This window comes from Antechinus flavipes, chromosome 4, assembly GCF_016432865.1.
Source record: "Antechinus flavipes isolate AdamAnt ecotype Samford, QLD, Australia chromosome 4, AdamAnt_v2, whole genome shotgun sequence".
NCBI lineage: Eukaryota > Metazoa > Chordata > Mammalia > Dasyuromorphia > Dasyuridae > Antechinus > Antechinus flavipes.
In genome coordinates, this window is record NC_067401.1 from 81406730 (window position 1) to 81432416 (window position 25687).

The 25687-nt window shown below is 38.4% G+C and overlaps 1 protein-coding gene across 1 annotated transcript in view; it reads right to left on the bottom strand.

Moving 5' to 3' along the window:
• Positions 1–22018, bottom strand: part of ITPKB (inositol-trisphosphate 3-kinase B) — a 166170-nt gene extending 144152 nt beyond the window's left edge. The window contains exons 1-2 of the mRNA XM_051993420.1: positions 21499–22018; positions 17420–19668 (exon numbers count right to left, since the gene is read on the bottom strand). Of these exons, the coding sequence (XP_051849380.1) occupies positions 17420–19453 (2034 nt within the window). The 5' untranslated portion in view covers positions 19454–19668; positions 21499–22018. The remainder of the gene's footprint in view (positions 1–17419; positions 19669–21498) is intronic.
• Between the last annotated feature and the right edge of the window lie 3669 nt (positions 22019–25687).

Consider the following 25687-nt stretch of genomic DNA (forward strand, 5'->3'; position numbering starts at 1 on the left):
CTAGCTCTGATAGGGCCAGAGATGAATGTCAGAACAGAAGATCCTGCTGAATTATATATTTTAAGACTCAGCCATCAACTGAGCCTGGAAAGAATGTCAGCAAAACTGGAGGAAAAAAAATGCTTGTTGGTTGTTGGCTGCCTGGGGGTACAATAACATATCCCTGTGATTGAGCAGGCCCCACCAACACAGCATACCAGAAGAGATTGCAGATTTAGCTTTCTAGATGGCCAGCCACCAGGAAAGCAAATCCCCTTTCGTCCTGCGGCAGGTTGAACACTCCCTGCAGTATGTGAAAAATATGAAGAGCTTGTAATAGAAAATGTATTACAGCTTCTTCTTGGAAAACAGCACAATAAGTGTATTCATCCTGATGAAAATGGTTTCGGGGGAGGGAAGGGGTGATGCAGAGAGAAGTAGAGATAGGAGAAGACATGGGAGCTCTGATGGGAAGATGAGAATTCTTCAACAGGTGCCAAAAAAGCCAACAGCTTTCAGGTCCTTTACTGAGACCTTTTTGGAAAAGAACCTTGGGAGTTGCTGGCAAACCTGGTTGCCCTTTAACATGGGCTGTTAGCCAAGGATGGGGCGTTTTTAGCGTTCTACTAATACCTATTTGCAAGTGGATCTCCTCTGAGTAACAGCAAGCCTTAATCTTAGTCACCAGGTCAGCGGAAACAATTTTGCTCCATTTGTTAGAGATGCTGTATCATTTTATTTTCCCTTTCAGTCCTAAATCTCACCACAAAAGTAAAATGCTAGATTAGCATGAAAATCGAGGGCTTCCCCATTTAGATTTCTCTTTAGCTGAAAAATAACACCCCTTGGATTTAGGAAGATGGTTTTGTTTTCCTACTTAGGGAAGGAAACAAATTGAACTCTTACTTGTGAGTTCCAGACTGTACCATCTCCTGACATCTGTATCTCTACTTTCCTGGCTGGGTACATCATGAGATTTAACAGTTCACTGAGGACCAAAGTAAAAAAGAAAGATTCCAGAAAGGTCAGGGTTGTGCGAGGAGGGAGGGGGAGCTATTGGCCAACGGTGGGGTGTGGGGGCTGGGAGAAATGTCACTTTTTGTTAAGTCTGTTACATTCCCATCCACTTGTGATCAGCCAAACTCAAGCAATGTCCAGAGACAAGGAAATTTTATATTTTCTAACATGGAATTCTAAATGAAGCTATAGGGTTGTGCAGATATTGACAAATTGTTATTTTGACTGAGTACTACTAACCATCATTAATATCAATAATTCTCCCCAAAAATGGAGGGAGGAGGTGGAAGGGAGGATGGGGAGAAAGAGAGACAAAGACAGAGAAAGACAGAAATAGAGACACAGAGAGAGGAAGGCAATATCGGAATTTTCCAATCCAACTCTTTACATCTGAGCTATAAGCCTGGTATAGTGCATAGGACCCTGGCATAAAAGTTGAGAAGTTCTGGATTCAAATTCTGCCTGAAACATTTTCCAGAAGAAGTCATTTAACTATACTTTGCCCTAGTTTACTAACTTGTAAAATGAGAAAGTTGGTGATATCCTTTTTAGTTCTAGACCTATAAGATTCTATGAACTTCCTGGTCTAATGCTTTTTCTACTACACCATAAAGAAGGCATTTTGAGGAATATACTGACTTAGGTCACCAGATTGTCATTTTTTGAACACGAGAGATAATTTTCCCTATTTGGTTTAGAAAAGAACCAGCAGACCTTACGGTAATTAATTCCCAAGAAGATGAATTACTCACACTTTGTGGGAACCTGACTAAATATGTGTGTACCTCCCTTTATGTAATAAATGCAATTCCTTAAAAGATTTTTATAAGCAGAACATTGATTTAAAAAATGAATCACAGACCAGTTCCAAAGATCTTTTAGGAAGAAAGCCATCTGCACTCAGAGAGAGGACAGTGAGAACTGAATGTAGATCACAACATAGTATTTTTATTTTTTGTTTTTGGTGCTTGCATTTTGTTTTCTTTCTCAGTTTTTTTCTTCTTGATTCGACTTTTCTTGTTCAGCAAGATAACTGTATAAATAAGTATACATATATTGGATTTAACATATTTTAACATATTTAACATGTATTGGACTACCTGACATCTGAGAGGATGGAGGTGGGGGGGAGGAGGGGAAAATTTGGAACAAAAGGTTTTGCAAGGGTCAGCGCTGAAAAATTACCCATGTATATGTTTTGTAAATAAAAAGCTTCAAAAAAAATTTTAAGGGGCAGCTAGGTGGCGCAGTGGATAGAGCACTAGTCCTGAAGTCAGGAGGACCTGAATTCAAATTTGACTTCAGACATTTAACACTTCTTAGCTGTGCGACCCTGGGCAAGTCACTTAACCCCAATTATTTCAGGGGAAAAAATGTAAAAGGCTATAAGGTAAAAGTTCCTCATAGAAATGTAATTGAAGTCAAATAAAACAGGTCTACATAGAAATAATCTTACAATTCTAAGATTTCTTCTAATTCCTTTTATTATACAACCAGACAACTTATCACTGTCTTAAATTTAGATTTCTGTATGTTGTTTTTCCTTAAAGCCAGGCTTCTGGGCAGCTAGGTAGTACAGTAACTAGAGTGTCAGCCCTGGAGTCAGGGAGACCCAAATTCAAATCCTTCCTTGGACATGTAATAGCTATGTGATTCTGGGTAAGTCACTTAACTCTGATTGCCTCAGTTTTCTCATCTGTAAAATTAACTGGAGTTCTTTGTCACTCCAGTATCTTTCTCACAAAGAAAACCCCAAAAAGAAAGCAAGAACATGCTAAGGAAAATTCCTTAGTATTCCCTTTTATTTTAAGGAGAACAAGACATACTAGTGGATCTCAAAATTTTACCAGGCGCTCCTTTGAAAAGCCACATTACCCTTCTCGGCAGTTTGTGGGGATTTCTGACAAAAAGGGAAACATAATTAGAAAAACTTCTTTTTCTCCATAGCCAGATATTTGCACTCAACAAAGAACTCTATCCCTTGGGAGAACCAAAAGACCCTGGGAAAAACAGATACTGTTTTTCATTATAACTCATCTTTTGTAATTTTTATAATTTTATTTATATTGTAACTCATCTTTTATTAATTTTATTTTTATTATAATTCATCTTGGATAAATTTTATAATTTTATTTTTTATAATTCATTCTATGATTTTATTTTTATAATAATTCATTTTTTATAATTTCTCTATTTTTATTTTTAATTCATCTCTTATAATTGTAATAAATTATAATAAATATCCCCTGAGATTGAGTCTGGTGGTTAGATAAAACATAGATAGAAATATATGTGTATGTACATTTATGTATAATTTGCATGTATGCATATCCAGTTCTATCTATATTTATATATAATCTACCCATATAAATATATAAGTATATTTCTGTGTGTGTATATCTCCGGGCCCAGATTCTATATATATACATATGTCTACATAGACATGTATGTGTGTGTGTGTATATATATATATATATATACACACACACACACACACACACACACACAAACATATATATCTCCAGGCTTAGGGTTTTCCCTGAATTTTCATGCCATGTTAACCAATTATCTACTGGATTATTCCAAGTAACATCCAGAAATATTTCAAACTCTACATGTCCAAAACAGAACTCATTATCTTTCTTCCCTTTAACCCCTCTTCTCAATTTACCTATTTCTGTTGAAGACTCAACCATCATTCCTATTTCCCTGATTCCTAAGCCTGCCATTGTCTTTGATTCTCCCTCCCTGCACATATTCAATCAATCCTAGAAATGATCTTCCCTAATCTGACATAATTTCCAAGTTTTTCACCTCTTTTATTGCTCCAACTAAAATATAGGGTTCAGAATTAAAGCCAGTTTTCCAGCTATGCTCAGACTGGAACAGAGCACCACAGTGGGATCAGCTTCCTGATCCTAAGCACAACTTAGCCTTTTTATTTACTACATTCCACTATCAATGTCAATGATAGCACTGACCACACAGATAAACTATACTATGGATAAGATTTTATAGATCTCCCTCTTTGATCTGATTAAATTTATCCAAGTGTTTTTGCTTACTGTGATCTTTTAAAAATTCTGTCTCTCTTTCATCCATTGTGTTAATATCTCCCATAATATTATGATTATCAAAATCAATAATTTTGATAAATATGCCTTATACTTCTTTACCCAATCCACTGTTAAAAATGTTAAATAATACAAGGCTAAGCACAAATTCAGGAATTGTCCTCCAATTATGACATCTTTCCAAGCTTAAAATAAACCATTAATGACAATTTTTTTCATGTAGCTATTCAAATCCACCTAACTATACTATTATCTAGTCTAACTCTCTTTAGCTTGTAGATAAAATAACTTAGAGACTTTGCCAAATACTTTCCTAAAATTTAGGTAAATCCATAGTGTCACCGAAAGTCCCAAATAGATAGATAAGCTAAATTTTTAAAATTACCTCATTTTAAAAAAATCAGTAGAGAATGGGATAGGCATCTTAAACAGCTATGAATAGGGAGAGAATTCTTAACCAACAAAATGCAATCCATTAAGAAAGAGAAAGCAATTAATTTTGACAGCATAAAAGTAAATGTTCTTCCATAAACAAAATTAATTCAACTATAGTAATATGAAAACTCTCTTGAATAGAAAGTCTACTTAAAAGTCTGCATTTAAGAAATCTAAATACTATACATAATCCCACATACAGGGAATTGATACAAATATATAAGATCAAGAGATATTGCTCAATAGAGAATGATGCAAGAATATGAACATGAAATTTTCAAAAGAATTACAAGCTAGCAATAACTTTATGAAAGATTTTTCAAAATCATTAATAAGAGAAATTCAAACTAAAACAATTCTAAAGTTTCACTTCATACACTTCGGCAAAGATGATTAAAAAAAAAAGAAAGATTCTATTTTGAAGGGGCTTTGAGAAAAAAAGGTATGACTGATACAACTGTGAACCAGTCTAACCATCCAGAAAGACATTCTGGAATAAATATTTGTTGACTACAATATGTCTGATTGTATATATATATGATATTTCACCTTTGGAATGAAGAAGAAAGAATGGATGTCTTCAGTCATCATCAAAATTATATAGTATTCAGTTTCTATTTTTTTTTAGATAAATTTTATTGAATTATTAAGCCTTTCTTTTTTTCTACTTTGGTCTATCTCCTTCAGCACTGAGGGGGGGAAAGCAAGACAAAAGAAAGGAACATAGAAATTTTGAATCATATAAACAATCCAGCAAAATACATTTCTATATTGACCACATCTAAAAATGCAGTTCTCATTCTGCATATATGTCTATCATCCTGTTATGAGAGTGGCAAAGTTCTTTAATAATCCTCTGGAAGAGTTGTTAAAAATTTCATTGATAAGAATTCTTGTTTTTCAGAATTGTTTTTATAATACTGTTGTTATGGTATACTTTCCCTGGTTCTGTTCATTTCACTCTGCATTAATTCATCTAAGTCTTCCCAGGTCCCTTTTCTTCATTTCTTATTGCATAACAGTATTCCATTATTCCATTATATTCATATACATAATTTATTTAGCTAACTGAAATCAACCTTTCAGATTGCTTCCTTGTTTTTCTACTTAAGATGAGACCTTTCATTTTAGGTTACATACCCCTGAAATCTTATCTTGGTATAAAGTGTGAGATGTTCGTCTAAACCTAATTTTTGCCAAGTTACTGTCAGTTCGCACAGTAGTAGATGTAGATATGGACATAGACACAGATATAAATATATAGATACACTTATAAAGACATAAACATCGATATAGAAATAAATTAAGATCCATATATGGACATCAACATAGTTAACAGATATATAGACAGAGACACAAGTAAATAGACATAGATAAGATATATATATATGTATATATATATTGAAACATAGAGATATGTAGGCATAGATATTAATACAGATATAAAGTCAGGAAGATATCGATATATAGACATAGATATTGATACAGATATAGATTTGTAAACAGAGATATATAGATATAAACATGGATATAGATATAAATTCAGATACAAATATAGATATGTAAGCATAGATATTGATACAGATATAGATATGTAGACAGACATACAGATATATAGACATAGACATGGACATTGATATAGATTCAGATATTAGAGATTTAGAAAAAGTATAGACATATATATGTAGACATAAATATAGTTAAATAGATATAACTATATAGATATAGATCAAATGTATATAGACAAATATGGATATACAGACACATAGATGAGTATAGATAGATAGCTATAGACATGTATATATAGACATATAGATAAAGTATTAATACAGATATGCAGATATAGACAAGGATATAGATATATAGATAGATAATTAGTTTAATGGATATAAATAAAGAGGGAACTTACATCAGTCTGTACAACCATGTAGAAGTCTTTTCCTCAGCAACTGGGGTTTGGGAATTTATTCAACACAAAGCTATTAGGTTAGTTTGCTTCTCTTTGCTGTGTCCCTAATCTATTTCATGGATCAATCTCTATTTTTTAACCAGTACCCAAGTATCCAGTGGTTTCATTTTACTTCCTTTTTCATTGCTACTTACTCTCCTCTGCATAGGTTCACATAAGGTTTTCCCTAAGACTACCTTATGCCATCTCTGAATGTCTTTCATATATACCTTTTATCTATGTGTAATTCTCGCCTATTAAAATTTAAATTCCTTGACAGGAGGGAATGTTTGTTTTCATTTTTCATTTCTCACTCTTCACTGTGTCTGGCCCCTATTAGAAACTTAGTAAGTGCTTGTGGATTTATTGATTGCAAATATTAAAAATAAAAATGCACTTAACTTATTGATAGCCTTTGCAACAGAGATTGTATTCCTGGAAATGTATCATTCCTAGCAGGTAAAATACAAAAAGAAATACTCCTATGCAAAGCAGTACTTTTTGTAGTAGCAGAAATTTTTTTTAAGTTAAGTGGGGGCCCATCAGCTGGGGAATGGTTGAACCAATCATAGCATATGAATATAATGGAATATTATTATACCATAAGAAATGATGAATGTCAGGAATTCAGAGACAAATGGGAATATCTGAATGAAATAATACTGGGTAAAGTAAGCAGAACCAGAAAAATAATAGCCTCAATAGACAATAACATGAATGAAAAGAATATTAGCAGTAGCACTGAGTAACCAAACTGTAATGACCAGTCCAACTTGATTCTTACTAACAAGGGATGAAAACTAACTCCCTCCTTTCAATAGAGTTGTAGGGAAATCTTAACTGTGATCCTGGTCAAGTCATTTAAAGGCTGTCTGCCTCAATTTCCTCATCTGTAAAATGGGGATAAGATCGCCTCTCTCCTGGGGTTGCTGTGAGGAACAGAAATGACTGTGATGTCAAAAAAAAATCTCAATAAAGCTTATTTTAAAAAAATAATAAAATAAAATTCAGATAAACAATATTCAAAATATTCCTTGCCCTATCGATTAGTAATCTTGTTTGTTTTGTTTTTAAAGGGGGGGGATTAATCATCTTGCATAACCTGTTTTTGAAACTATGCTGGCTTCTTATGATTTTTTAATTAAAGATGTTCACAATCTGCTCCTTTGACAGCCCTAGAACTTTACCAAGAATCCAGGTCAAGCTCATTGCTCTATTCCTTACATGCTCCATTCTCTTCCCTTTTAAAAAAAGTCATTAGACACTTATCTTTACTGGTCAAGGGGTACTTCTGTTCTCTACAATTCCCTCCTCTGTAAAGTAGGAATAATGAGTATTTCAGTCCCTCCCTACAGCTTCTTAAGGCTGTCAGGGGGAAAAGTGTTCTGAAAACCTTAAGTGCTCTAGAAATTGATCATTCCTACCTGCCCATACCTGACAACAGATTTAGGAAAAAAGCAGAGGTACATGGAGGAAAAAGCCTGTCTTGGGACTCCTGCCTGATTCACTACCATGTTTCCCACAAAAACCATGCTTAAGAGTTCTAAAATCTCTAAAATATTTGAAGAGGCTCTTTATATCAGAGGGAGGTAGTCTTCTTTTTTATGTTTCATAGAGAGAAGAATTTACTTTGTGAGTATGTAATTTAATTGAAATAATTTTCTTCATTAAATAAATATTTATGAAGCACTATTGTGGGTACCATACCAGGCTTGTGCTTTAAAGAGACAAAGGGGGATAATTTCCAACTTTTCCCTGCAAGGATCTTCCAATCTAATGTTGAAAAATTTATTTATCAATACAGTTTGGCTTGAGGGGGGTTGTACTTTTAGCAAAAAAGAAGAAATAAAATATATATACATATATCCCGTGAACTATGTTATTATGCTATCCTTGTACAAAATTCAGAGGCGAGAATTTTTTTTTTTTTTGGCATGGTAAACACCAGAGTTTAATTGCCTACTAATACCATAAATCTCTGTGGCATCTTTCAATTGAGCAGACAAAAGCATTTAATGGCCAGTATTTAGCCTCATCTATTCCCTCCTAAGTCTCTGCCTATCTTGGCAAGATGAAAAAATGGAGGGAAGCCCAGTGGTTAATCAATCAACAAGTATTTATTAAGCACCTATTATGTGCCAGGCAGTGGGACTACAAATGCAAAGAATGATGATGGATAACGCAGTGTGTGATCATGGTTTTATCCTCATGCATTGCAGTAACGACAACATCTGACAATTAGAGTGGGTTTAAAGGTTGACAAAGCATTTTACCTAATTTATCTCATTTCAGCCAGTTCATTGCAACACTGTTGCTCAAATGGATGGAAAATTATGGTCACAAGGGTTCCAGTCTGGGGTTTCAATCTTAATTACCCTCCAGCCACATATTGCAGACAAAGCCTCAAGGATAGTTTTTATTTAGATCACATCAGTTGACAGTCAGACATGTACCTGGACCACAATTGTCCGCTGTTTTGAGAACATTTGCTACAGGGAGGATTCTGGGAAGATAACAGAGTACGTTGGTAAATTTCAAGCTTTCCCGATTTTCCTGACAAATAGATCAAATATGCGCCTTAGGACATAGACGTAGACTTGAAAAATCAAGAAGATCCGGGGCCAGGATTATCCTGTCTGAAGTGCAAACACCTGCGGGCTAGCTCTGCGGAAACTTCAAGCGAGACCCTGAGCTAGTTGGAATGGTTGGAGTCTCAGCCCCAACCACTAAGACTTTCACCTCCCGGACTGTTTGTGGAGTCAGACTGTGAGTCCCGGAGGACTAAGGAAGACTAAGTGAACTTCAGCACATTAGGAACGCCCTAGCCCAGCTGTACTGTTGAGAGGAACCCTGGGCGAGAAGGAGCCAGCACCAGGTGAGTGCAGAAGCAGAGTGGCAAGGGCACTGCTGGCTGTGGGCACTTGCAGGAGGTAGAGTTCTTGCTTTGGGGTTCCTGGTCAGAGGGCTGAAGGGAAGCTTGAGGCAACACCTCCCCACCCCACAATTAGAGGTGCTTACCCTAATACTTCTTTTTTTTTTTTTTTTTAAAAAACGAACTTTCAAAGAAGAAAGGCAGGATTACCATTGAAATCTGTTGTGGGAACAGGAAAGACCGGGGTTCATCTTCAGAGGAGGACACTTTAGTTTAAAAAAAAAAAACCTATTCCAAAGAGTAATGTGAAATGGTTCCCTGCACAGAGAGGATGTATAGAACTCAAAAAAGAATTCAAAAATCAAATGAGAGACATCGAGGAAAAACAAAAATAAAATAAAATAAAAATCATCTAAGAAAAACAAGATTATGAAAAAAAGTTAACCAACTAGAAAAAGAACTACAGAGTCTCAAAGATGAGAATAATGCTTTAAAAATTAGAATTGGGCAAGCGGAAGCTGGTGGAGCTTTGAAAGACCAAGAAATAACAACATAGATTATAAAGAATGAGAAAATAGAACAGAATGTGAAACATTGTAAGAAAACGATAGATCTGGAGAACAGAACAAAAGAAAAAATATAAGAATAATTGGACTCCCAGAAAGTTGTGAACAAAAAGAGAACCTTGACACAATAATGCAGGAATTAATCTTAAAAAAAATTGCCCTGGGGTGATAGAATATGAAGGGAAAGTAGAAATAGAAAAAATCCACCAATCATCACCTCAAAGAGATCTTTTGTGGAAAACACACAGGAATATTATTGGCAAATTTCAAAAACCCCAGATCAAAGAGAAAATATTGCAAGAAACAAGAAAAAACAATTCAAATAGCTGGAGCTACAATTAGGATTGTACAAGACTTATCAGAAGCCACAATAAAAGATTGAAGGTCCTGGAATCAAGTCTATTGACAATCAAAAGAACTAGAACTGCAGTCAAAAATAAATCCAACAAAATTATCTATAATTTTGAATGAGAAAAAAAAAACCTTCAAGGAACTTGCAGATTTTCAGAACTTACTATCAACCAAACTCAAACTTGACAGAACATTTAACACAGAGGAGCCAATATCAAAGATGAATTTTAAGGAACTCAACATGGACAAATTGTGTTTTTTTTCTTAAACATTCTATGTTTAAGATTCACATTAACAAGAAGGTAGCTCAAAAGAAAGACTGGCAGAATTAAAGTAAGAACTACTAGTAATCATGTTATGTAAATGAAGTACAGAGGAAAAATAGACACAAAACATTAGAGAAAAGAGGAGAGTAGTTCTGAAAACCTTCTCAGGAATGGGTTCAATAGGCAACACTACTTATATACCATGAAGGGTATAGCACTGCCAAAATCTATAAATAAAGAAGGGGAGGGATGAGCAGGTGGGGAAACAAAGGGTCAGGGAAGAAGACAAGGAAGGGATCTTTGAGTGGGGGAGCTTAAGTAATAGCAAAAAAGGCTATGGAGCAGAATTTAATAAAAAGTCAGCAGGGACAGGAAATATGTGCAAATGTGGGGTGGGTATGAGTGTGAGTATGTTTATATATGTATATATCTACATATCTATACATAAATATATCTTTTCTTAAATGTAGTTTGCTTGGGAATAGTGGAGGGAGGATAAAAGTGAGGGGGGGGGAATAAAAAAAAGCAGAGAACCAAAGAACAATTTACAAGAAAGCAAAAAAAAAAAAATGGACATTCATGAATATATATTTTTTTCTACTAATATTTATACTTTCTTGATTTGATAATTAATTGTTATATATTTTGAATTCTCCCTGATGTTCTGCTGGGCACATAACAATGTTCTCTTTTGTTTTATTTTATTTTGCTTTGTATTCCTTTTCTGTTTTTTTCAAATAAAATAAATTATAAAAAAGAGGAGGAAAAAAGAAAACCTGCTACACAGAATGAGAGACTTAGCATCATAAAAACAAAGTTCCTTCACTTGGGGGAAAAAAGGGTATCTTCAAAAAGCAAGCTTATAACAATTAGGATTCACTTTGCAAAAAGTCATTTTTAATGGCAACTTTTTTAAAAATAAAAATAAAAGTGCTCTAGAGGTTAGAGAGCTAGTCTTCAAATCAAGATATTCTAGGTTTAAGTCAGCCTCTGATGCACCCTAGCTGTAACTCTGAACAAGTCCCTTAATTTCTCAGTGACCCAGGTAACTCTCTAAACCTCTCAGTTATAGACAAGGTGTCATCCTAAATTAGTAGAAAAACTTTCCTCACCTGGGAATTTTCTTATACTATGAAATCACAGTTCCAAGCCCTATCTTTTCTTTTTTTTTTTTTTTTGAAATTCATTGCATAAAACAAAGTATGCCTTAAGAAATTAAAACAAAATTTACAAATCCTAAATCCCCATTCAAACTTCTATAATCCCAAGAAACAAGTTCTCCTTTTGTCTAGACATGGGATTCGCCATATCTGTAATATATTCCTCACTTCCACCTTATAGAATCACTAGTTCCCAGATTGCTTCTTTGGTTGGCTTTCTCCCCAGTGCACATCAGTTGTATCTTCCTAATACAAGCTTATAAGAAGTAAACTTCCTGAGGGCATGGACTGTTTCATTTTTGTCTATATATCCCCCTGGGACCGAAAAGTACCCAGCACATAGTAAGTACTTAAGAGATATATGCTGAATTAAAATAAATATCTATAATAAACTATTTCAGTCCTGGACTTAAAAAATCTTCCAACTCACTCTGGATCAACAGTTGCTTGCCTACAACAATACAATTTTGTTCTTTAAATTGACAAAGGCAATCCCATCATATACTTTAATATTATTTTAAGTGACCAGTTCGAAACCTGTCAAAATGCAAAACAGTAAAGCAGTGGTATTGATAGACCTATGAACATTAGCTCTCCATCAATTAGACGGAGCCAGCCAGTCTCACCTAAAATTTAACAAACATGTGCTAACAAAAGTCACAAGAAAATATGGATTTCAAATTCAATAGCTATAAATAAGCACCCAGAATACATTTTCCAAGTTAAAAACATTCATAAACTCTTAGAACTACAGAGATCTTAGAGGTCATTTTTAAGCCCATCCTCTGCTGAATAGATGAATGTCTCCTCCAAACAATGTTTGAACTTATATAGACCAAAAAGAGAAGCTTGGAGAACACCTTCCTCCTGTCAAACCTCTTCACAAAAAAATTAGTAAAACCTATGTGTTTGTGGTAGAATCATTAAGGCTTTCACTAAATAGAAACTAATTTTTTTCTTTTTTATATCAGAAGAAGGAAAAGGAGGAAGAGGAGGAGGAGGAGGAGGAGGAGGAGGAGGAGGAGAAGGAGAAGGAGAAGGAGAAGGAGAAGGAGAGAAGGAGGAAAAGGAGAAACTTATTTATCTGGCACTTAATATGTACCAAACATTTTACAAATGTCATCTTATTTGATCCTCACAATAATTCTGGGAGGTAGGTACTATTATTATTTCCATTTTACAATTAAGAAAACTGAGACAAGTGATATTATTCCAATTTTACAATTGAGGAAACTGAGGCAAGTGATTTAACTGAAGTTAAGGATTTGTCCCAGATAACATAACTAGTAAGTATATGAGGCTACATCCAAACTCAGGTTTTCCTAAATCCAAGCCCAGAACTATTAGCTCTCTCAGTCACAATCTTTTTGTGAAGAATATTTGTTAATTTATGCAAGACATAAGAAAGGGGTATCACTCCTTAAAATGTAAAGTGCTACAATAGTGGGAAGCCGCATTTTAATGCTAGTTCTACATCACATGCTATATACATCTCAGAAGGACCCCAGCCCCATTTTTCCAATCCACAGGCTTCTCAAATTTAACATACCAAAAACCTGGAAGTATTAACTTTACACCTAACCCTGTTCCTCCTTTTGACTTTGGTATTCTTGTCTCTACCACTACTGTTCTTTTATTCTCCCAGATTTGTAACCTCAAGGTTATATGTGGGTTCTTGCTCTCCTGCTAACTCCAGTATCCTCTCAGTTACTAAGACCTATAGATGCAATCCCTCCCAATCTTCCACATTTATCATCTCCTATTCTGATTTAAACCACTCTAAAACAGCCCTTCATTATCACCTACTACAACTCTGGCAATAATCTCCTAAGAGATCTTCCCACCTCTACTTTTTTCATTGACCTCACTCTTCATTTTGCTCCGAGAACCATTTTTCTGCTTACATTTTTCAATAGTTCCTAATCTTGCCAAGTAAAATCAACATTTATATACCTCTCTTTCAAGATCCTCCAAAATATGGTGCATATCTCTCACTTGTTACTACTCCCTTAATATATTTTGTGCTCTTACCAAACTAGACTCCTTTCTGATTCCTTACCAATACTTCCTTCCCCAACCACACAGTCCCATAGACATGCCCTTTCTCCCCTATCTCTGTAATATTGGTGTCACTGTTCCCTATACCTGGTACATCCTCCCTCCACATCTGAATTCTTCTGCTGTATTCCTCCTATTTATCTTTTGAAGCCTGGTTCATTATAGCTGCTTAATAAATACTGAGTGACTAACTGATTTGAATTTGTCTATTCTGTACTATACTGATGTACTACACTTACACTTCATAAAGGCAGGGACTATGTCTTTTCTAAACTTTGTATCTCTCTCAATATGTAGCAAAGAGTTCTGAATTTGGTACATACTTGATTGTATTTATTGAATTAAATTAAGGAAAGTTTTCAATCATAAATATAGCTTTAAGTTCGTCTCTAACCTTCAAAATAGGTTTGGATACAGCTTTACAACAAATATCTTTGAAGGGGCTCTGAGTGAGGTTTCTATCCTCAATTTCAAAGCTTTTTCTTTCCAGCATCACTTATGAAAGAAATCTGCTTACTTCTTGTTGTTGAGGGTTTTTTTTTTAATGGGGGAGGAAGTTGATGCTGAAGATGGGGGGAAGGAGTTGTAATATAAAAATAACAGCAGCATAATTCAGAGGCATAGATAGGATAAAGGCATGAGGGAGACAAGCTCTCTCATGGACCATGATATATCATATGATATAGGAACATCTATGAGATATAGGAACTTCCATCAAAAATGTAATCAATCCAACCATTTGGTAGCATGCAAGCCAATATCCATGATAGATATGGAGCTGAAAGGATCAGATCTTTCACTATCATGCAGACAACAGTTTCAGGATAATAATTTGTAGTCAATGAAAATAATCTTAGCTTATTGTACAGGAACATAGCCAAAGTTTCTGATGTCCATAGGATTCTATAATTTGCAGTTGACTACTTTCCCCTCTTCCCCAAGAAAAAATACATTGTGTCAACAAAGGACTCAGTGAATATGGAGCTGGTGGTGGAGTAGTGGGAAGGGGGAGCTTCTTCTTATTTCAATCCTGTAGGTGTCTTACACACCATAGGGACAAACATCTCAAAACATGTTCAGAGGTGGAGATCTAGATTGTGTAAGAGTCACAGACAGCTAGATAGGTCTCATTCCTACTGTTGATCCAATTAACTAACTTGAGCAAGCTACTTAAGGATTCTTGGGTTCCTCAGTTTTTTATCCTTAGATAATAATTAAAAAATATTTGAACCAATTGTATTAGAGAATGTCTTCATCCCAACTCTTGACAATTTAAATTCTTTAAAAATACCGACACTTAAAAATAAAATAAAATAAAATAAAAATTACTGACACTATTAATTACAATGACCAGTCTTGGTCCCAGAGCAAAGAAGAGGAAACCTATCTTTCTCCTTATGGCAGAGAATATTGTACATATCATCAAACAAGGTTGGTTAGGTAGCTAGGTATCATGGTAAACTTAGAATTTGGAAGATCTGCTTTAGCTGTATGATCCTTTAACCTCTTTGTGCCTTGGTTTTCTCATCTGTATAATGGAAGTAGTAATAGTACCTATTTCCCAGAGTCATTGTAAAGATCAAATGAGAAAATGAATAAAGTGTTTTTCAAATCTTTTTTTTTGCCATTATTGGCAAAAAAAAATCTGGCTTTGTTAAAAAGAGAGATTCAAAGGGGGTATTATTTTGGGGAATGACTCATTTTTAAAAAGACATAAATAAAAGTTACCAATTTTGAAAAATATGTTGAGAAAAAATTAAAAATGTAATCAAAACTCCAACCAGCTGAAGCTGCTAAATCTACTCTCACTGAAGAGACTGAGGATAGGGGACAACAAATAGATTATCTGTGCTTCAAGACTTGACAATAAATCCTGAGAAGGGAAGAGACCAATCTCCTGTTTACTAAGTCTCTAATTGTCTGGCGAAAGATACAAAAATCTGGACCACACCTTTGATGAGAAGCATTTTCCATGCTCTTCATCTCCTCCCATTCAGGTGGAGCAACCTTCCTGCAATGCTGGCATTAACATCACCAGCTGCAGGTGCGACTTGTTCAATGCCCTTTCCTTTCCACAAAATGCCAGTCTGATTCAGGGTGAAATTTTGCATATATATTTGCCTCCACATTGGAAACAGAAACACAAAAGCCTGATCTGTGAAAGTTCTAGTCTGTGATTTTTTCTTAGGTAGAAGAGAAGGAGGAGATGAGGAGCAGAGAAGGCCATAGTAATCTATCCAGAGTGTTTCAATGAGGTGGAAGAAAGAAATATAGAGCTCTGAGAGCATCAATTGAAAGGTGCTAGTTAAAATAATTAATATTGGACTTTCAAGATGAAAACTACAGATCTTCAATATCTGAGCAGAAGGCACTGAAAGATTCTATATTCTCATTCTGCACTCCAAAGAAAGGCAGCAACCCTTTACTAAACTATCAGATCCAACCATAAACCTCCTCCCACTCTTTGCAAGGCTAAGAGAAAGTCCAGACATTCTCTGAAGTACTAACTTGCACTCTTGCGTCTTCTGCAAGACATTTTGCTATTACCAAGAGTGAAAGCAGGGCAGGGTTGAGATTAACCATGCCATAAAAATAAAACGTATGTCCAGCATAAGATGTCTGGGAAATGAATCAAAAGACATGAATGTGAAAAATTATCTTACAGAACGTCAGTGGACTAAAATCCTTCTCCATTCCTGGAGAGCAGCCTCTCGGTGTCTCTTTCTTTAGGCATAGAAGCTTAATACAGACTCTTTAGATAATGAAAAATGAACCTTAATGCAAAAACAAGCCACCTGCTTCAGTCAGACCATGGTTTTCCCTTGCCTTCATAGCTCAAATTGTTCCATAGTCTCTTGCCGTGCTGAAAAGGAGGGGTGTTTCATCCAAACTTAATAAGATAGGTTCGGGTTTATAAAAGAAAAAAATTAATAATGGCTATATACCCAATATGGACTAGTTCAGAATGCATTTCCAGGGTTTTTACAAGCCCTGCCTCGTTACCAATGCCATCTGCTTCTCTAGAGTATCAGCAGAAGCCAAACTAAGAGAATCAAATGCTTTTAAGTTTCTTTCCACCTAAATGAATCACAGATTCAGATGATATTCTGCCTAATCAGGGAAGATTTACCTCCAAATCACTCTTTCTCTTTGAGAATGAACCAGCTTGTCTGCAGAGAGTCTCGCTCATGGATAGCATGCTTTCCTAGAAAATATGTCATGAATCCTAGACCATTTCAAATATATGTGTGTGAATACACACCTATATTTGATGTATATAATACATCGAGAACACATACATGTATGTATAGGGTATATCATGAATATAAATGCAATACAAATATATGTGTGTAAAACAATACTTATCAATACAAACGTGTGTACAAAGCACATTTACATGCAACTAGACATATGTTGTGTGCATCATATGTATAATATACATTTTCTATATACATATACACCCACATATATTTACACAAGTGACAAAAGCAGTTGATTCATTATCTTTTAGCCACATAAGGATATATTAAACCCAGAAAACAAAACTTGAAAGTAATACTTTCACCAGGAAGACTGACCTAAAACTTCCTAAGTTTGATAAATAAGAAAGGAAACTCAGGTATAAGGACAGCCATAAAAAGCTTGAGTTTGAGAAATTCAGACTAGTGGAAAATCATTCCCATCAAAACTTACCACTCTAGGTTTCTGCTGATCCAGAGTATGAAGGAAAGCTGAATTCGGGTCCAAAGAACGCTCTGGATCACTGGAAATGTCCTCCTCTGAATCATCATAGGATGAGGAGAAACCAGTAGAAGAGGCAGAGGAGGAAGACAGCTTTCTCAAAGGCATGATCCCTCGAGGGCTTTCCTGAACTTCCTCTAAGCCCCCATCCTCCAGGGCACCCATATCTGTGATAATGACAGCTGGGATGTTGCTGGGACAGCAAGCCTCCCTAAGAGAAGGTTTCCTCTCAGATTCAGGGGTCAGCTCTTTATCCTGATGGTTCTCTTGCTGTTCCTTTTGCTGCTTCCTTTCGGAAGTCCCATCTGACTGGACCACTTTCCCAGGGTCTGTCCAGGTTGCACCAGCCTCCTCCATTGGGCCAGGCCAAGTCACCAGGCTTTTGAACTGAACACCAAAACTGTTCTTGGGAGAACACTGATACCCTTCCTCCTTTTCTACTGAATCCCTGAAAGGCAAAGTGTCTTGCCTGTAGCCACGAAGAATTCCCAACTCCGGCTCCACTTCCACCTCTACCTTCCCCAGATGCACAGCCCTGCCTGAAATTCCAAGTGATTTGGTCCCTATTTTCTCTCCTGGCTCAGAATCCGGCTTCTGCACTAAAACCACCGGGGACCCCTTCTTCTGGGGTTGCACCGGGGCTGTGGAGCTGTGCTCTGAGGATGCCCGAGTGCAACTCTTGGCCGCAGAGCTTTGCATATCCAAAGTCGGGGTGGTCCTGCTCTCCCTCTCCACAGGAGCCCTGGATCCCTGCACTTGGCCAGGCAGATTTCCTTTCTCCAACTTCTCAGGAACCTTTGAACCGCCGATCCTGCTCTTGTCTTCAGGTGTCCCACTGCACCTGGCTCCCCCCTCTTTTTGCACTTGATTCTCCTGGGCTCTCACACCAAAGGAAGCAAAACCTCTCTCTATCCAGGCAGCGGTCTCCTGAGAGAAAACCTCACAGCGGGGCTCCCTACCTGTGGATCCCCTCTTTTCTGCTCCTTTAGCCCCGGCTTCTCTAGAGAGCTTTGCTCCCCCAGAGCCTACAAGAGTCTCGCAGCCCTGCTCTCCAGGGAGTGAGTGGCTTCCCTTGTGGACCTCCTTAGTCGTGAGTGAGCCACAGGCTCTATTTGTAGAGGACCTCTTCTCCATCTCCACCCCAGATGGGGTACTCTGTGCCCCACGTGTCAGACTCCAGTTCCCACGTTCCACTGGAATGAACCGACTCGACGCCCTGAGGGTGAGCTCCCTTCTCTCTATCTCCTGGGAGGAAACTGAGCCTCTAGTTTCTCGGGACTGGCCCTCCTTGCTCCCCATCTCCAGTGGGGTCTCCAAGCATTGCTCTCCCCAGGATTTGGTCCTCCTCTCCTCGATCCGGGTGTACTCTGTGAGGACCCTGCCGGGGGGTTGGCTGCTGCTGCGGGACGGGCAGGGAGAAGGCGAGCGAGCCCTGCCCAGCCGGGGGCTCCGAGACGCTTCTCTGGCGGAGTTCTGCGCCTGGATGTGCGCCTCGAACATTCCCACTTTCTGGTTCACCTGCACATTCTGCAGCTCCCACTCCAAGATCCTCAGCTTCTTCTTGGCCTCCTCCGGCCCGGTTGGGGAAAGGCTGCCCGGAGACACCACCTGCTGCCCCTCCCCTCCCAAACTGGGTGCCCAACTGGGGCTGCCCACGCTGCTGCTACTACTGTTCAGCCTCCGTCTGCTGCTGCTACTGCTGCTGCTGCTGCTGCTGCAGCTGCCGCCGCCTCCCCGCCAGCTCCCGCGACTCCCGGACTCGTCTGGAGACAATCGATCGACCGGAGGGAAGAGGAAGGAGGTCCCCCTCCCCGGGCTGAAGACGCCGCCGCTGCCGGGGCTCAGCACGGGCACCGACAACCCGGGTCTCCCAGGGGGCGGGGGCGTTTTGCTGCTGCCGCTGCTGCAGCCACCGCTGCCGCTCTCCACATTATTGCTACTATTCATCATCACCAGGCTGTTCAGCGCATAGCAATACACAGCCATAGTACTGGGTCCCGCCGCGCTTCCAAGCCCTGCTGCTGCTCCAGCTCTGACTCCAGCGCCGCTGTCCCCTCCTCCTCCTTCTCTTCCAGGGTCAGCCCCGCAGGCCCGGCGGCTGCTGTCCTCCGCGGAGCCGGGGCACCATTGCCTCGGCAACAGGATGGGGGCAGGGCAGCGGGCTTGGCCCCAGCCCAAAGCTCCATAAACAACCCGATCCGCTGTGGAGCAGAAAGGGAGAGAAAAGTTAGGACCCCAACGAGGAGAGAGGAAGAGCCAAGAGTAAAGGGAAGGTCTGGTGGAGATAGGAGGACCCAGCTCTAATCTGAGGATAGAACCCTGGGGAAGCTCTGGCCAGCCACACGGGTAGATGGGGGCGGCATGCAAGTCAATATACAGTTCATCAGTATTGTACATCCATTTCTTGATGGCCTGCTGAGGTCCTGTGCTTATCCTAGTGAGGACCCTAGGATGTTTGCCACTGTTACCTTAAATTAAGTGACCAGTAAAAAAAAAAAAAAAAAAAGAGTGAGGGGGAACCATATAGAGAAGGGAAAATGTCCTTTTTCTGTACATTCCCAAACTCTGATAATCTTTGAGGTCTCTTTCAAATTCGAATCCCTCTCCACATCTATAGGCTTGTGTTTGGTATGCGTCATTTGAGAGTATATTTTCACTCCTCAGGTTCTGGGTGCTCTCTCTGCTGGGTGGTATGGTGCAAATAACCTGTGCCTGCTATAGTCTGGCCTATATGTCCTTACAGTATGGAATGCCTTACACTCTTGGAACATCAATTTGGGTGTTTAATTAGTTTCACCTCACTCCTATCATGCAGCACAAGTCCCTAGATTTTTCAAACTCCTTCCAAATCCAACCCCCCAACCCCACCCAGGCATTCTGGAAAACTGGATTGGACATCTAGCCCATGAATTTCCCTTTGTGGTCTGAGCTTCTAAATAAGGGCCCCGGTGTGGTTCTGGTGTCAATTTAATTTTCCAATGAATGTCTCTCAGTAAATCTCCTCCAGCCTACAATGTTATCTTGTACCAGGGCCTTCAGTCACATCCTACCACATAATACCCTCATCTGGCCTAAAAGTTGTCCCATCTCCTTCAGCATCGGGAGCCAAAGTAAACACACACACACACACACACACACACACATACACACGCTCCATGTGTTTCCACATGCATCTCTTTGTAATGAGCTTGCTTCCTTTTATTGAACGTGTAAATTTTGTGAGTGTGCTTGAACTCAGGGGCCTGGGACACTGCCTCTTTGACTACCACCTTGCTAGACTCCACTGTTTAGCTTCCCACTCCCGCGGAGGGGTGTGCACGTGTGTACGTTAGTACGTGTGGATCTCCGTCCCCGTGCACCCAGGGGGAGGAGGCTGTCTCTGTGAAGTACCACAGCTCGGGCGTCCCACTTTAATGAAACTCCCCATTCACGAAGGCAATAAAGCCAAGGCGGAGTCTGGATTTTGACAGCCGTGGTACCTTCCTCCGGGTTGCAACAGGGGTCTCTGCGAAATGTTCCAAGCCCACCTGAGCACAGCCCCAGCACACCTTCCCTGCCAGTTATTACATGAAGTCAGAGAGCTAAGAGCTAACTGGATTAGGTGGAAGTGGAGGTGCCGGTTCCAGTTCCCAGCTTGCATCCCCGGTGACCTGATTTGCAAATCCTGCACCGCCTCTCCCCGGAGCTATCGGGGTGTCCCCGCTTTCTGGCGCCAGCCCAGCCAAGGGGGAAATCCTAGGGCTCTCTCTCGGTGCAGCCAGAGAGAAAGAGGAGTACGGACTGATCAGCCCGGAAGGCAAGCCGAAGAACACACTGAAACTTGAATCTCTCTCTCTCCCTCTACTGAGGCTCCCCGCCACCCTCTTCTCTTGCAAATATTCTACTCTCCAAAGCTGAAAGATTTTCCTCAAGCCCCTTCCCCCCACCAACCTGAAACACCCAAATCCACTTAGCCGGCAGTTGGGGCTTTGCAGGGAAAGAACTGAGGGAAGAGACAAGAAAACAGACATTTAAAAGCTTCCAGTCCTTACCTGGGATATTTCTTAGTCCACTTGGTCCTCTTCAGACTACATCATCTCTGAGGCGCTAGACCCCATCGGGCAGAGATGATTTTTTAAAGAGAAAATGCTCCCAAAAACCGTTTCCTCATCCAGATCAAGATCTGAGAGACACACCAAAAGGGGGGGGGGGGAGAGGACGAGGGGGACACAGAGAAAGAAGTCTCCCGAATGCTGCGCAAAGCGAGCAGGAACTGTAGGGGAGGCTGCTCCTCCTGCACAGCCCTGCGCCCCTCTCTCCGAAGTAGAGATAACCCCTTGTCAGTTTCAGCTTGGCAGTCACTTGGATGTGTTTGTTCAACGTACGATTAAAAAAAAAAAAAAAAGGTTGGGGAGGGAGGAGGGAGTAAGGCGGGGGGACTAAGGGGGAGGAAAGCAGGAAGGAAGTTGTGAGCCTGTCTGGGGTTGAACTCAGCGGAACAAGTTTCTTTTCTTTTCTTTTTTTTTTTTTTTTTCTATTGCTTGGCAGGACCGGGAGGGAAACACTTAAAAAAAAAAGTTTCCATTGTTAGCTAACCAAAAAAAAAAAAAAGAAAAAGAAAAAGAAAAAGAAAAAGAAAAAAAAAAAAAAAAAGAAAAGAAAAACCAACCCTTTCAACCTCTGCGGGTTAAAGACATACGATCCATTTTTCCACCACTGATAGAGGTTTGACTCTTTCTGAAAATATTTTAAATTTTAGAACAGCAAAGCTTGTATGAGCTTTTGGAACAAAGTAGATCCCGGAGCCCTTTCTTGTAATTTATACTAAGCTAAAATACTACGTAAAAAGAATGAGGGCAGGTACAGAAATACTCATATGCAGCGTACGTTTCAGGCTTGACATTGCAATTACATTTTTTTTTTTTAAATACACATCAGGAAATGCACAGTGTCTATAGAGTGTAGTATTTCTGAGGGCTGTGAGAAGGTTGTGACCTGACTTGTACATGCAGTGTAATTGTTATGTGTATAAACAAATGTACACTTTTGAGTGCATTTCTCTCTATAAATAAGTGTGCATATGGCAAATGCCACATTAGCAATTTTTTTTGCATTTAATTTTCTTAAGTTTATTTTAAGAAAAGGCATAACTTCTGAACTTAGTTCTAGCAAGATCCAAGATTACCTCTTCCTGTCTTCTGTCTCTCCCCATCTCTGACATTTTCCAATCCCTCTCCTCGTGCCCACCAAAAATAAGGAAGAAAAGGGAAAAACAGAAGTGTTGTTGGATGGAAGATTCTAAACTGATTAAACTCTGGCTGTACAACTGTGTTTTGCATAATTCCTTAAGACTTTAACTACAGCATTTGGTAGACATAGGGAAAACACAGCTGCAAAAACCTGGAGTTTCATAAATCCTGAGGCTCAAGAGGCCTTAACATTCCTATTAACTAAAATTCAGATGGAAATTTTGATTTTGTATGCACCAAACCAATGCCTGGCTTGTTTATGTAATAATCCCATTTAACTGAGCAAAGTAACCTTCCCAGCCTGGAACAGTCTTGTGCAAAATCTGAAGCCAAGAGGTCAAAACTGGCCAACATATCTCTCAGAAACTCATGATTCCTTTTTTTATTGTGGCTACTTTTCAACTGCAACATTTCCTTTGGGTCAGCCAGATTAGACCTGAAGACATTTGGTCGTTTGCCTATAGAACTACATTGTTGGAGTAGGGGAGAGGGCTAGAATGTTCCCAACTCTATTCTCACCTCCTGGTGTCATGGAATAAAAATCAGAAATCCTGACCCTTTTCCCCAAATCCACACCAGAAATTTCATTGCAAATAGCCTCACAACTGTCATGTCTGAATAGGAGACAGACTAATCTATAATACACTAAAAATATTGTGGGGATTGTGACCACAATCATAAAAATAATATTAATATTACAAGCAAATAGTGTTTACCATGCTCACTTGATGATCACAGTAGCCCTGTGAAATAAGTGATATAGCTACTATCTCCATTTTACAGGGAAGAAATTGAGGATGAGAAAAGTAACACAATTTGGCTAGGATCATACCAAGTAAGGCTAGTAAATTTCTTTTTTTCTTTTTTTTTTTTTTTAGCTTTTTTATTTTTTTTCTGATTATCCATGTACATCAATTTTTAAAAATACACATTTCTTAATGAATCATGTTAGGAGAGAAAAATCAGAACAAAAGGGAAAAACCACAAGAGAAAAAAAAAGCAAAAGAAAAAGGAGAAAAACGTGAACATAGTATGTGTTGATTTGCTTTCATTCTCCATAGTTCTCTCTTTCTCTCAATTGCAGATAGTTTTTTATCCAAAGTTTATTGGGATTGTCTTGGGTCACTAAATTACTGAGATGAACCAAGTCTTTTCTAGTTGAACATTGCATAATCTTGTTATTAGTATGTACACTGTATTCCTGGTTCTACTTATTTTGCTCAGCATCAGTTCATGTAAATCTTTCCAGAAGACTAGTAACTTTCAATCACAGAATTTGAATTAATTTCTTAATTGCAAGAGCTCTTTGCATAATACTACCTAACTATGTCCAATTTCATTCCCCTCTTTCCCTAGGAAGATACTCTGCAGCTTTCTAAGACATCAAATAATTCCAATAACTCATAACTCTAGCCCTGACCACAGAAACAAAAGCCCAGGTGATGTTCCTTTACTGGGGTCTACCACAGAAAAGATGCAGGAAAATCTCCATCAGCACTTTATAATTTATGACAACATGTAAATTCTATACCACTCACCTCACATTCTTGCCGGTTTGACATCTGTTATAAAGCTCTCTGCCCTCTCATGCAGAGTATGATTCTTCTATGTCCCTCACCAGGAGGGTTCCCATCCCAAACTGATACACAACTCTGGGCTGAAACCACTTCTTTACTTCTAAAGGCAGATGAACCCAATGACCCAGAATCTGTGAGATTTTAGATTAGGACTAACAATCAGCCTTAATCATTTTAACTGAACAGTTTCCCTTCAGCAAATTGAAGCACTCTCTTAACCACCAGATAATCCATTGAGATTCCTTATCCGAGTACACTACTATCAGGTATACTTCTCTGGTAAAGCAGAGTTTTTTATATACTAGACCCTTTCTAAGGCTGTTTATTTTTCAGTCATGTCTGACTCTTGACCCTTTTAGGATATTCTTGGCAAAGATACTGGAGTGTTTTGCTATTTCTTTCTCCAGCTCATTTTACAGCTGGGGAAACTGGAGCAATCAGGGTTAGGTGACTTTCCCAGGTTCACATAGCTACCAAGTGTCTGAGGCCAGATTTGAATTGAGGAAGAGGAGTCTTCATGATTCTAGGCCTGACATTCTATCCACTTTACTACCTAGCTGTCTCTTCTTAGAACTAATACTCCTCAACTGAGTTGCTGATTATTAAATACTACAATTAAGATAGGTAAGATAAAAGAATCTGGCTGTTCCTGTCTGGGCTTCCAGGATGTTTGCATATTAATCAAATCACCACTGGACCTAGAAGGTTTTATCAGTTCACCTAATGTAATACTTATCTGGGAATAAGAAAATCTAGGTTATGATCCAGTCAGATTCTTGCTAAAGTTGGATTTCTTTGATTTCATCCACAGTTCTGAGAGTATATAACTCAGTCATCAATCAATCAACAAGTATTCATTCACTGAATAAAAGGTAAAGCTCTCACACAGGGCATTTGGACAGTTTTTCTTTCTCTGGCTGACTCATTTACTTCATTCTATTCTCATATTGATTGGTCTAAATTCCCAGGAATGATTACCACCATAAGATTACATTCAAAATTCTTTCAAAGTCCTAAGCGACTTAAAGTTCCCTGTTGGAGAAGAATATGCTCTCTCTTCTCAATGATTTGGCTTTCAAGTCCTCACAGACATGCTTCTATTTATCCCAAACTAGTCATTCACAATAATGGCACTATTAGATTTTAAACATAGTCATTCGGGATACAAGATGTTAAAGGTATATAATTTTTTCAGGTTTTATTTTGAATTGCAAACTAGAACTACATACCCTATTTACTTACACTGACATTTTATTTCCTATATTGTTTAATAAGACACTTATAGATTCGGTACTACTTATCCTCAATGTGATTAGTGGCTAAACGATTCTTTGTTAATGATATATTAAAAAATGTGTGTAAAGCTAAAAAAAACCATAATCATTAACTTAGCAAAAGGAAAAATAAATAATGAT